Source organism: Dipodomys ordii, unplaced genomic scaffold (assembly GCF_000151885.1).
Source record: "Dipodomys ordii isolate 6190 unplaced genomic scaffold, Dord_2.0 Scaffold49, whole genome shotgun sequence".
NCBI lineage: Eukaryota > Metazoa > Chordata > Mammalia > Rodentia > Heteromyidae > Dipodomys > Dipodomys ordii.
This window is the reverse complement of record NW_012267265.1, coordinates 11,035,489-11,048,282: the sequence shown is the minus strand read 5'-3', so window position 1 is coordinate 11,048,282 and position 12,794 is coordinate 11,035,489. Positions and strand designations below refer to the sequence as shown.

Below are 12,794 nucleotides of genomic sequence, written 5' to 3'. Positions count from 1 at the left end.
TGTGTGTGTGTGTGTGTGTGTGTGTGTGTGTGTGTGTGTGTGTGTGTGTGTGTTGGAGCTTGAACTCAGGACCTCACACTGCCCTTGACTTTGTTGTTCAAGGTTGGTATTTCTATCACTGAAACCATAGCTCCACTTCTAGCTTTTTATTGGTTAACTGGAGTCTCACAAACTTTTCTGTACAGGGTAGCTTTGAACCTTGATCTTTATATTTCAGCTTCCTGAGTAGCTGGGGGTTGCAGGCATGAGGCAACAATAGATGCTTTTGACTTGATGAAAGAACATTGATCCTTTTCTTGCTGAACTCTTAATTAGGTGTGATCATTCAGCTGATAGTTTGAGTCAGCAGTTGCTTCAGAAAATAGGGAAAAAGGATCCTATTGTATATGACTGTAAGGTTTTAGTCTGCCAAGAACTGATAGCTAGAGGGGCAATGTAATACCAGATAATCATATTTGTTCATTAACTTGTGGTTATTTTATTGCTGTTTTATATATTTATTATTTCGTTTCTTTGGTGGTATAATTTGAACTCAGAGATACTACAAATAGTACTCCAGTTCATCAAATATATTAACATGCTTTTTTGAAGATCTGCTTTTCCATAATAATGATTTTTAAAATTATTATTACAAAGGTGATATACAGTGGAGTTACAGTTACATAAGTCAGGTGAAGTGTACTTTTTTTTTTTTTTTTTGTCAGTTGTAGTGTTTGAACTCAAGCCTGGGCTCTGTCCCTGAACTCAAGCCTGGGCTCTGTCCCTGAGCTCTTTTGCTCAAGGCTAGCTCTACCACTTTGAGTCATAGCTCTACTTCCAGTTTTTGAGTAGTTAATTGGAGATAAGAGTCTCATGGGGAATTTTCTGCCCAGGCTGGCTTCAAACTATGATCCTTAGATCACTGTCCCCTCAGTAGCTAGGATTACAGGTGTGAGCCACCAGTGCCTAGTAAGAGTACATTTCTTTTTGAACAGTGTCACCCCTTCTCTCGTACTATCCCAGTTTTTTCTCTACAATAATGATTTATTTAAATGCAAAGGGAATTAGGCTATGCATCTCACCCTAAAAACAACATTGACTGTAAGGTCCAATAGTACTAGCTGCTGACTCCTGCAGGCAGTGAAGTATGCTTACCTGACTGCTTCAGGATGATATGCTGTCTTGTTGAAGTAACAAATCAATTTTAGGAAGTAAAAGCATCAAACACTTGCCAGAAAGGTGAAAACAGTCTCAAGAATTATTTTTAGTTCTTTTCTAAAGACTAAAATATTGAAAATTGCATTGGCCTTTGTGAAAATTTCAACACTATTGGTAATGAAATGAGGAATAGTATAAAAGAAATTAACTCAGTAATATTTATACTCTCTCCATCTTGGGTATTATATAGTGTCTGTTTTCTGACCACTTCATTTCATTTAGTCTTCCTTCTCAATCATTAAACACAGGCATGGCCAGGCAGGCAAAGGCAGGAGGATTGTGAATTCTAGGCCACCATGAGTTACATACTGAGACCTTGTTTCAAAAAAACAAGGAGGAGCCGGGTGTTGGTGGCTCATGCCTCTAATCCTAGCTACTCAGGAGGCTGAGATCTGAGGATCCTGGTTCAAAGCCAGCCTGGGCAGGAAAGTCTGTGAAACTCTTTTTTTGGGGGAGGGGGGGTGTGTCTGGTCATGGGACCTGAACTCTGGGCCTGGGCACTTTCCCTCAGCTCTTCAGATCAAGGCTAGCACTCTACCACTTGAGTCACAGCGCCACTTCTGGCTTTTTTCTTTTTGCTTATGTGGTGCTGAGGAATGGAACCTAGGGCCTCATGCATGCAAGGCAAGCGCTCCACCACTGAGCCACCTTCCCAGCCCATCCATGAAACTCTTATCTTCAATAAACCACCACAAAACAGGAAGTGGCACTATAGCTGAAGTGGTGGAGTGTTCACCTTGAGCAGTGCTCAGGCCCAGAGTTCAAGCCCTATGACCAACAAAAAAAAAAAATCAAGGAGGGGGGACAATTAACAAAGTGGTAGATCACTTGTTTGTTCCTAGCATGTTGAAGACTCTGGGTTTAGTCCCCAGCAGAACTATTAAAATAAACTCAGTGTAAACTTAGTTTACTCATGTAAACTTGGATACCTGAGTTTTCTAGGGGTACACACACGCATGTTCCTGCATAGGCATGCATGCAGGCTCGTGTGTGTGTGTTTGTGTGTGAGGTCTATAACACAATCCTTTTTTTTTTTTTTTTTGGGTCCAGTCCTGGGGCCTGAATTCTGGGCCTGGGCGCTGTCCCTCAGCTCTTCAGCTCAAGGCTAGTGCTCTACCACTTGAGCCACAGCGCCACTTCCGGCTTTTTTCTTTTTTCTTATGTGGTGCTGAGGAATCGAACCCAGGGCCTCAGGCATGCAAGGCAAGCGTTCTACCACTGAGCCACCTTCCCAGACCCTATAACACAATTCTTACTGTTTAGTGGTTCCATCTCATTCATTTCACTTTCACCAGGTCTGCACTTCCACTCTTAGTGTAGTTACCCTTGGTGCTCATCTCGTAAGCTCTTCTGCCTTATCTCCCCCACCCTCTCCCCACCCGCAGTCAGTGTGGGCCTTGAACTCTGGGCGTTGTCCCTCAGCTCTTCAGCTCAAGGTGAGTACACTACCACTTGAGCTATAGTGCCACATCCAGTTTTCTGGTGTTTTATTGGAGGTGGGAGTCTCAGGGTCTTTCCTGCCTGGGCTGGCTTTGAACTGTGATTCTCAGATCTCAGCCTCCTGAGTAGCTAGGATTACAGGCGTGAGCCACCAGCGCCCAGCTGCCTTATCTTATTCCTTGAAGTTGATTGTGTTTATATACTGTGGCCAAACACAGCTTTCAGTATTGTTCCAGTAATTTCAGTATTGTTCCAGTAATAGTTCTGTACTTAAATATGCTTAGAGTGGTGCTGTGGCCCAAGTGGTAGAGTGCTACCCTTGAACATAGAGTCTTAGGGACAGTGTGCAGGCCCCAAGTTCATGCCCCACAACTGACACACACCAAAAAAGAGAGTAAAGGAGACCTTTAGTTTTGGGGCTGGGGATGTGGCTTAGTGGTAGATTGCTTGCCTAGCATGCATGAAGTCCTGGGTACGATTCCTAAGTACCACATAAACAGAAAAAGCCGGAAATGGCACTGTGGCTCAAGTGGTAGAGTGCTAGCCTTGAGCAAAAGAACCTTAGGCACAGTGCCCAAGCCCCGTGTTCAAGCCCCAGGACTGGGGAAAAAAAATCCTCAGACACTTCTCATTGGCTATAGAGTTAAAACTATAGATGAAGTATACAGATACCTATTTTAGCATTCAGAGTCCTTGTGTTTGAGTAGATACAAACTCTAGATCCTAGCCAAAGTGTCCGTTCATGAACGTGTTATGAATATGCATTATGGCTTGCCTATGTGCACAGAATGCCCTGCTGCAGCCCACATGCCCTCTTTCTGCATTCCCATCCTCTGCCAGTAAGGTGGATATTCTCTTTTGAAATCCCATAGCAGTTAGCTTCTTTAATAATATTTCATATATGTGGCCTCTTGCTTAATCTGATCTACTAGAATATAAACTTGAGAGCAGGTGTCTTATTATTTGTTTTCCAGGAACACTGGTCACAGTGCCATTTATTTAATAATGTTTGGAATACTAACAGTAACAATAATGGCAACTGACATTTATTGAGCACTTACTATCTGGTTGGGTACTATTCTAATCAATTTTCACAAATTAATGTGCATAACCCTTTATATAAGGTTCATACTCCCCATATTGCAGATGAGGGTACAGGCTAAAAGGTTTAAGTAGTTAGAAAGTAGGACACTCCCCTTCCCCCCCAAAAAAAATAAAATTAGTAAACCAATCAATAAATGGGCATTGCTAAGGAGAGACTTCTCAGGGAAGAAGAGGTAAGAATGGCAAAGAAACATAGGAGGAAATGCTCAACATCCCTGGCCATAAAGGTAATGCAAATCAAAACAACTCTGAGATTCCATATCACCCCAGTTAGATTGGCCAACATTATGAAGTTGAACAACAACAAATACCGGCAAGGATGCTGGGCAAAAAGGAACCCTACTTTGTTCTGTTGGTGAGTATGTAAAATAGTACAACCACTCTGGAAAGTGGTTTGGAAATTCCTCAAAAAACTAAACAGAAGTCGGGCACCCATGGCTCATGCCTGTAATCCTACCTTCTCAGGAGGCAGAAGTCTGAGAATCATGGTTCCAAGCCAGCATTGGTAGGAGAGTCTGTGAGACTTTTTATTTCCAGTCCTGGGGCTTGAACTCAGGGCTTGGGCACTGTGCCTGAGGTTCTTTGGCTAAGGGTAGTACTCTACCACTTGAGCCGTAACACCACTTTCTACTTCTGTTTATGTGGTACTGAGGGCTCCATCCCAGGGCTTCATGCATGCTAGGCAAGCGTTCTACCACCAAACCACATTTCTAGCCCCTGTGAGACTCTTATCTCCAATTAATCTCAGAAAAAGCCTGAAGTGGCACTGTGGCTCAAGTGGCAGAGTGCTAGCCTTGAACAAAAGGAGTCAGGGACAGCACCCAGGCCCAGAGTTCAAGCTTCATGACTGGCACAAAAAAAAAAAACAAACAAAAAAACTAAACATAGAAGTTCCCTATGACCCAGCCATATCACCCTTGAGCATGTGCCCAGATCATTACAAGTCAGGATATAGTAAAGACATTTGCGTATCCATGTTTATTGCTATATTATTCACAGTAGTCAAGTTATGGAAACAGACCAGATGCCCTACAATAGATGAGTGGATCCAAAAAAATGTGTTACCTATACACATGGAATTTTACACAGATTAGAAAGAATAATACCATATAATTTTTAGGAAAATACATGTTAAGTGAGGTAAGACAAACTACACATTTTTTCTCATGTGGAAGCTAGATCTAAAATACAACTGGAGATGATAGCTTATACAGGGCTCTAGGCATTTACACACAAACAGACTAAAAGAGGATACTGTTACAGGATGAACCCAAAGGTATAATTCTTCTGAAGATCTAAAATATTATTTATCAAAACAAGTTCCAGGAAATGGAAATAGATTTTTTTTTGTTATTTGTTTTTGTTTTGGGTTGTTGTCTTTTTAGGGTGGGCAAAAGGGAGGCACAGAAATGGAGGGAGGAAGGGTGAACAAATATAGTCATGGTATTCTTTATACTCTATGTGGGAAATAACAGTGCAGCTTGTGGACAGGGACAGGAGAGAGAAACTGGGGGAAAGTGAAAGAAGGGATGGTATTGTCTAAGAATTGTACTCATTACCTGACTTATCGAAATGTAATCCCTCTGTCCAAGCAAATAATAATAGAATTTTTAAGAAAGAAAGAAAGCCAAGCTGGGGGCTAAGGGCCTGGCTCAAGTGATAAGAGTGTGTGTTTAAGAATCTCAAGGCACTGAGTTCAAATCCCTATACCTCCCCCTCACCAAAAAAGAAAAAAAGAAACCCCATTACCACCCCCAAGATAATGAAAGGAGAGAAAAAAGGAGGGAGGGGGAAGAAGGGGAGGTAGAAGAAGGGAAGGAAAGGAGAGGAGAAGAGGAGGAGGAAGGAACAAGCATGAAGAACTAGGGTTTGAATCCACAGTTTTAAGATTTTTGGAATCCATATTAATATGCTATGCTGCCTTTTAATTTTTTTCTATAAATATTGAATTGTACATGAGTGCGTTTTTCTCTGGTGTGAACATAAACAGCAGTTACAAGTAGTAGGGTGAAACAGTGTTATTCTTTAGGCTCAGGCATATAAGTTCTTTTTTCATTTTCTAAATTTCCTTTGACTAGACTTAATGCCGAATGTATACACACCTCAATAAAATTCCTCAAACCTGTAAATATTTCCTCATAAAATATGTAGATTGTATAAGTTTTCTGGTAGATGGGGTAAATAATTTTGAAAGGTAACTATCCTAATCAAAGATTAGTCAAAATTAGAAACAAATGCCTTTTTTCATAAGAGCAACTTGAGATAAAAGTTTTGAGTATTGTTTTCTATAAACAAGTTGTTCATCTTTTTTCTTTTAAAAAGCTAAGCCAGTGGTGGTTAATACAACACCAGTACGGATGTCAGTTCCATTTGTCCCAGCTCAGACTGTCAAACAGGTGAGTGTCACATGATTCTCAAATCTCAAGAGATTTCTACTGACTTACATAGCTACAAAACTAATTTTGCGATTATTCATCTATATTTCCTTTTCTTTAGGTTGTTCCAAAACCAATCAATCCAACTTCTCAAATAGTAACTACCAGCCAGCCACAGCAACGGCTTATCATGCCTGCCACACCACTGCCACAGATCCAGCCCAACCTCACTAACCTACCCCCGGGTACCGTCCTGGCTCCAGCTCCAGGAACAGGAAACGTGGGTTATGCAGTGCTTCCAGCACAGTATGTTACTCAGGTGTGTTGAAAACCAAGTCATTGACTTTCAAAAGGCTAATTGTCTATGAGATGCCTAGCACTAGTTAGCATATTCTGGAGCTGCTAAAAAAGAAAATAGAACTTGGTATGAAACTTGGTGTTTCTAAAAATCCTGAAATGATAGCTAAAACATTTGCTTTGTTTCTGTGTATCTTCAACATTTAGAAATAAAGAGCACAATTTGGAGCAGTTTGGCAGGAGAGCAAAACTATGTGAAGGTAGGGCAAAAAGTTGAAGTTAGCTAGGCACCAATGGCTCTTGCTTAAAATCCTAGCTGAGATCTGAGAATGAAAGTTTGAAGCCAGCCCAGGCAGAAAAGTTCATGAGATTCTTATTGCTAGTTAACCAGCCCGTTCTCCCCCCCCCAAAAAAAAAAAGCCAGAAGTGGAGTTGTGGCTAATAGTAGAGCATCATCCTTGAGTAAAAAATCTGAGAAACTATGCCTATGCCCTGAGTTCAAGCCTTAATACTGGCACACAAACAAAAAAGTAAAGATGAAGTTAAAGTCAGCAAGGTTCCAATGACTGGAAAAGACTCACTATAGTTGTCTTCCTTATACATACATATGACTCCACTGACTGGTGCTTAAAAAATAACTTCAATGCTGGTGCTGGTGCCTCACGCCTGTAATCCAAGCTACTCAGGAGGCTGATATCTGAGGATCATGGTTCAAAGCCAGCCCAGACAGGAAAGTGAGACTCTTATCTCTAATAAACCACCAGAAAATTGGAAGTGGTGCTGTGGCTCAAGTGGTAGAGCACTCGCCTGAGCTGAAAAGCTGAGGGACAGTGCCCAGGTCCAGAGTTCAAGACCCATGACCACTAAAAAAAAAAAAGAACTTCAGTAAGCAACGTTTCCAAGAGACATAATCAGTGATTATCCATTATCATCATCTTGTTATCTTTCGAATGGAAGCCATGTAGGCTAGATGGGCCTAGGACTGTGATTTCCCTGAAGCAGGAGGTTTTCATGGAAGGATTCAGCAAATTATCACTTTGTTTCTGGATTCTAGATTGTTGAATTGATGAACTCTGCTTATAAGTGAGGAAAAGGAAGCACAAACACTCCCTAACAAGCTGGATGCCCATGGCTCACGCTCAGCTACTCAGAAGGCTGAGGTATGAGGATCATGGTTCAAAGCCAGCCTGGGCAGGAAAGTCCATGAGCCTCTTATCTCCAATAAACCGCCAGAAAAATTGGAAGTGGTTCTGTGGCTCAAGTGATGCAGTGCTAGCCTGGAGCTGAAGAGCTAAGGGACAGGGTTCAAGCCCCACGACCAAAAACAACAACCAAAAAGTAAATTAACAACTCCCTAGGTTACTTTAACAAAATGTATAGTTAGCAGGGAGCTGGTGGCTCACGCCTGTAATCCTATCTACTTAGGAGGCTGAGATCTGAGGGTTGCAGTTCAAAGCCACTAGAAAACCAGAAGTGGTGCAGTGGCTCAGGTGATAGTGTACTCACCTTGAGCTGAAGAGCTGAGGGACAGTGCCCAGGCCCAGAGTTCGAGCCCCATGACCAACCAAAAAAAAAAATGTTTAGTTAGATTAAAAATTACTGTTCAGGGGCTGGAAGGTGGCTCAGTGGTTGAGTGCTTGCCTAGAATGCATGAGGCCCTGGGTTCGATTCCTCAGCACCACATAAGCAGAAAAAGCCGGAAGTGGCGCTATGGCTGAGCTGAAGAGCTGAGAGACAGCATCCACAACCGACCAAAAAAAAAAAAATTACTGTTCAGCAGTGAAACCTGTTGAAATTGATTTAGGAAGGAGCCAAGGTTCTAGGGAGAATGATCAAGGGATGAGATTGTTCATTGTTTTTATCATTAGCATTTGTTATATTTAGAAATTAGTGTAAAATTGAAACAACTCTTCCCCAAACTTCTCATTCTCTGATTGGTAATATGATGATTAATTCATAGAGTGTCCTTTTTTTTTTTTGTCAGTTGGGAGGCTTGAACTCTGGGCCTGGGTGCTATCCCAAGCTCTTCAGCTCAAGGCAAGTACTCTACCACTTGAGTCACAGTACCACTTCTGGGTTTTCTTGTGGTTAATTGGAGATAAGAGTCTCATGCACTGTCCTGCTCAGGCTGTCTTTGAACTATGATCCTCAGATCTAGCCTCCTGAGTAGCTAGGATTACAGGCCTGAGCCACCGGCACCTGGCCAGGAATATTTTCTAGCTCATGGAGGCTATTCTAGTACTTGTGGTATATTCAACATCTCTAAAGCATTTAGTATTGCAAAGCATTCAATTTATTTCACCTTGGTGTTGATCAGAGTCCTTAGAAAAGCTTTATGAGGTAATGTTTGTATGAAACTCTCCATTTTTTTCTTCTTATTTTGGTAATTGGATTTTTTTGTTCTCCTTAATCATTGTATCTGAAAGTATTTTTGCAAGTATGACTTAAATTTATCTTTCTTAACAGCTACAGCAGTCTTCGTATGTGTCTATAGCAAGCAACTCTAACTTCACTGGAACATCTGGCATCCAGACTCAGGCAAGGCTTCCATTCAATGGGTGCGTATTTTAAAAACGTGTAAGTTAAATTGTTGAATCAGTACAACATTAAATATTCATTCCATACTATAGCCTATTTGATTATCCCCTTAAAGCTATGTTAGCATTCCTCTAAAATACTTATTTTGAAATACTTGAAACAGATATGTGATAGAAATGGTTAAAACCCATGCACCCTTTACTCAGATAAGTCTTTGAACCATTTGTCCCCTTACTCCTCCCTCCCTTAACTATTTTTTTTTTTTGGGGGTCCGGTCATGGGGCCTGAACTCTGGGCCTGAGTGCTGTCCTTCAGCTCTTCAGCTCAAGGCTAGCGCTCTACCACTTGAGCCACAGCGCCACTTCCGGCTTTTTTCTTTTTGCTTATGTGGTGCTGAGGAATTGAACCCAGGGCCTCATGCACGCAAGGCAAGCAGTCTACCACTGAGCCACCTTCCCATCCCCCTATTTTTTTTTTTATGTTGGGTTTTGTTACTGTTCTTTATCTGTTAATTGCTGTCTTTGCATTATCAATTTAGAAGCTGTGCTTCAGTTAACTACAGAAAGCCCTCATGCCTCTTCTGCATACCCCTTTTCACTTTACTAGCTTTTATAATTGAATCTCAAGAGTTTTGAGCTGTTTTTAACCTCTTTTTTGCCAAAGGAAGACTTTTTTTTTTTTTTTTTTTTGGGTCCAGTCATGGGGCCTGAACTCTGGGCCTGGGCGCTGGGCCTCAGCTCTTCAGCTCAAGGCTAGCACTCTACCATTTGAGCCACAGCGCCACTTCCGGCTTTTTTCTTTTTGCTTATGTGGTGTTGAGGAATCAAACCCAGGACCTCAGGCATGCAAGGCAAGTGCTCTACCACTGAGCCACCTTCCCAGCCCCCAAAGGAAGACTATTATAGAGCCTACTGATCACTTCTTTAAAAAATGTAAATGGAGGGGCTGGGAAGGTGGCTCAGTGGTAGAGCACTTGCCTTGCATGCATGAGGCCCTGGGTTTGATTCCTCACTACCACATAAGCAGGAAAAAAAAAAAAAGCTGGAAGTGGCTCTGTGGCTCAAGTGGTAGAGTGCTAGCCTTGAGCTGAAGAGCTGAGGGACAGCTCCCAGGCCCAGAGTTCAGGCCCATGACAGATTCCCCCCGCCCTAAAAAAATGTAAATGGAGCCAAGCATTGGTGGCTCATGCCTATAATCCTAGCTCCTCAGGAGACTGAGATCTAAGGATCACTGTTGGAAATCAGCCCAGGCAGGAAAGTCTGTGAGACTCTTATCTCCAATAAACTATTCAGAAAAAGCTGGAAGTGGTGCTGCAGCTCAAGTGGTAGCATATTAGCCTTGAGCACTAAAGCTTAGGGACAGTACCTAGGCCCTGAGTTTAAACCCCAAGACTGGCCAAGAAAAAAAAAAGTAAATGGAACATATAAAAAATTCCATTAAAGATAGATACATTTGTGAAGTTTACTTTTGGCAGAAATTTGTAGAGGGTAACGTTTTTTAGTTTTAAATAATTATGTTAAGTTTATTGACATGTTTGTCTTTATTTATGTTTGAGTAGCATAATCCCATCAGAGTCTGCCAGTCGGCCCAGGAAGCCCTGCAATTGTACAAAATCTCTGTGTTTGAAATTGTAAGTGGTTTTTGCTGTTATTTGCTTACTTGATACAATCAGAAATAGTCTCAGGACTAAATGTAACTAATTAGAAATTCTTAATAAATTAATTTTACAAGTGAAAGTATTTTTAATAAGCATACAGGTAAACGTTTGAGAATAGCACTTAAATATCCTTTCATTGGTTCAAAAAGAAATAATGTATTATATATATGATAACACAATATGAGTTATAAGTAGTTTATGTTTTTCATTGGAATAAATAGATCATGTTTAGAACCTTGGTATTTGGTGTCCTCCATGAACTGTGACCTTGGGGTGGTTTGGAGGATCATTGAATGATTAATTTGCTTATTTGAATTAAATTAACAGATCTGATATGACAGTTCCATGCAAAGCTGTAGAGCTTAGAATCCCAAAGCACAATAGCTTAAGTGAGTGAGTAGATGACATCAACAAAATGTAGTCATTTATTTTCTCCAAAATTTTGAAACAACTTACTTGGGACTCATAGAGTCATGTAATTCATGTGTTGGCATATTTATTGGATTAGATTTTAAGGTTGAAATTCTAAGAGTTGTTAAGTAAAATTTTGAGCTCTAGTTTGTGGTTGCCTGTATGTTTTAACTCTGTATCTAGGCTCTGAGTATATTTCTGAGGTGTACTATATGTAATGTGATACACATAAGACACAGGACTCTATAGGATCAAATAATTACTGTTTTTATTTACTAATGACTTTTTAAATTTACACTCATTTTATCTTCCAGATATTGTGATTGCTTTGCCAATGGTGAATTTTGCAACAACTGCAATTGTACCAATTGTTACAACAATTTGGAACATGAAAATGAAAGGCAAAAAGCAATAAAGGTGATTTTTTTTTTTCATTTAGCAGACAAAAAAATCTCATTTTACCTTTTTTTTTTAAGGATTCAGTTGTCTTACCATGAAAAATATTAGTTCCATTTGCGGTGCTTAATCTGATTCAACTTCCACTTCTATTTGATCTGTTTTGATAGGCATGCCTTGACCGAAATCCAGAAGCCTTTAAACCAAAGATAGGGAAAGGAAAGGAAGGAGAATCAGATCGACGGCATAGCAAGGGGTGCAACTGCAAACGGTCAGGATGCCTTAAAAACTACTGTGAATGTTATGAGGTATGATGTTGTTTGAAGAACAACCCAATCATGCTTTGGGAAGGGTTTTAGAAAGAACCTGCTACAAAAATTTAGTGGGATATTTGGAAAATATTGTGGTTTGAAACTACGCACATGTTTAAGAGCCCTTGTTGGAGGAATGCCTCGTGGCTTTCCAAGCAGGGATTGAGAGGAACATTACCTTGGGCTCGTTATTAGAGCTTAAATTTCAGTTGCTGCTTACCAATTCATAACTCTTCAATCATTAATATCTGAAAGAACATAACCCAAAGCCCCAGTATATTGAATTTCCAAAAGAAGCAATAAAATGGAAATGATGTAGTAACTATAGCAGTGCTTCTCAGTGGAGGGCCAGTGCTCACTGTTGGTTTCCCTGGCCCTTTTGGAGTCTTAAGTGGGTATAAATGTTCTATCTGGGGTATAGTCCTGAAATGAGAGATTATCTTGAACTAAGATTCTTGAAGAATATTGCTGTGTGGGAAACTAAATCACATTAAGAAGTTTGTGGGTCTGGGAATGTTGCTTAGTGGTAGAGTGCTTGCCTGGTATGCGTGAAGCCCTGGGTTCCATTCCTCAATACCACATAAACAGAAAAAGCTGAAAGTGTCGCTGTGGCTAAAGTGGTAGAATGCTAGCTTTGAGCAAAAGCTTAGCGACCGCACCCAGGCCTCGAATTCAGTCCCCTGGACTGACAAGAAAAAAAAAAAGTTTGCTTTGTGGTCTGGAACCCCGGAAAGGAGAAGTATCAAATATAGTCAGATGAAGTTACCAACCATTGTGAGGTGACTTGCAGTGTCATAGTCAGCAGTCATTTACCAGGGGCTAGCTTTCTTCTCTTTAGAAGTGATAGGTACCATACAGGTCCTCTTCTCCTTGCCTGAAGACATTGTACATTTTATTATTTTCTCCTCCCTTCTTCCCTTCCTTCCTTCCTCCCTTCCTTCCTCCCTTCCTTCCTCCCTTCCTTCCTCCTTTCCTTCCTTCCTTCCTTCCTTCCTTCCTTCCTTCCTTCCTTTCTTTCTTTCTTTCTTTCTTTCTTTCTTTCTTTCTTTCTTTCTTTCTTTCTTTCTT

The 12,794-nt window shown here is 40.9% G+C and overlaps 1 protein-coding gene across 1 annotated transcript in view; it reads left to right on the top strand.

Moving 5' to 3' along the window:
* Window positions 1-12,794, top strand: part of Lin54 (lin-54 DREAM MuvB core complex component) — a 68,228-nt gene that overhangs the window by 46,385 nt on the left and 9,049 nt on the right. The window contains exons 6-11 of the mRNA XM_013020109.1: window positions 6,064-6,137; window positions 6,238-6,435; window positions 8,880-8,971; window positions 10,510-10,581; window positions 11,334-11,436; window positions 11,586-11,723. Coding sequence (XP_012875563.1) covers window positions 6,064-6,137; window positions 6,238-6,435; window positions 8,880-8,971; window positions 10,510-10,581; window positions 11,334-11,436; window positions 11,586-11,723 — 677 coding nt within the window. The remainder of the gene's footprint in view (window positions 1-6,063; window positions 6,138-6,237; window positions 6,436-8,879; window positions 8,972-10,509; window positions 10,582-11,333; window positions 11,437-11,585; window positions 11,724-12,794) is intronic.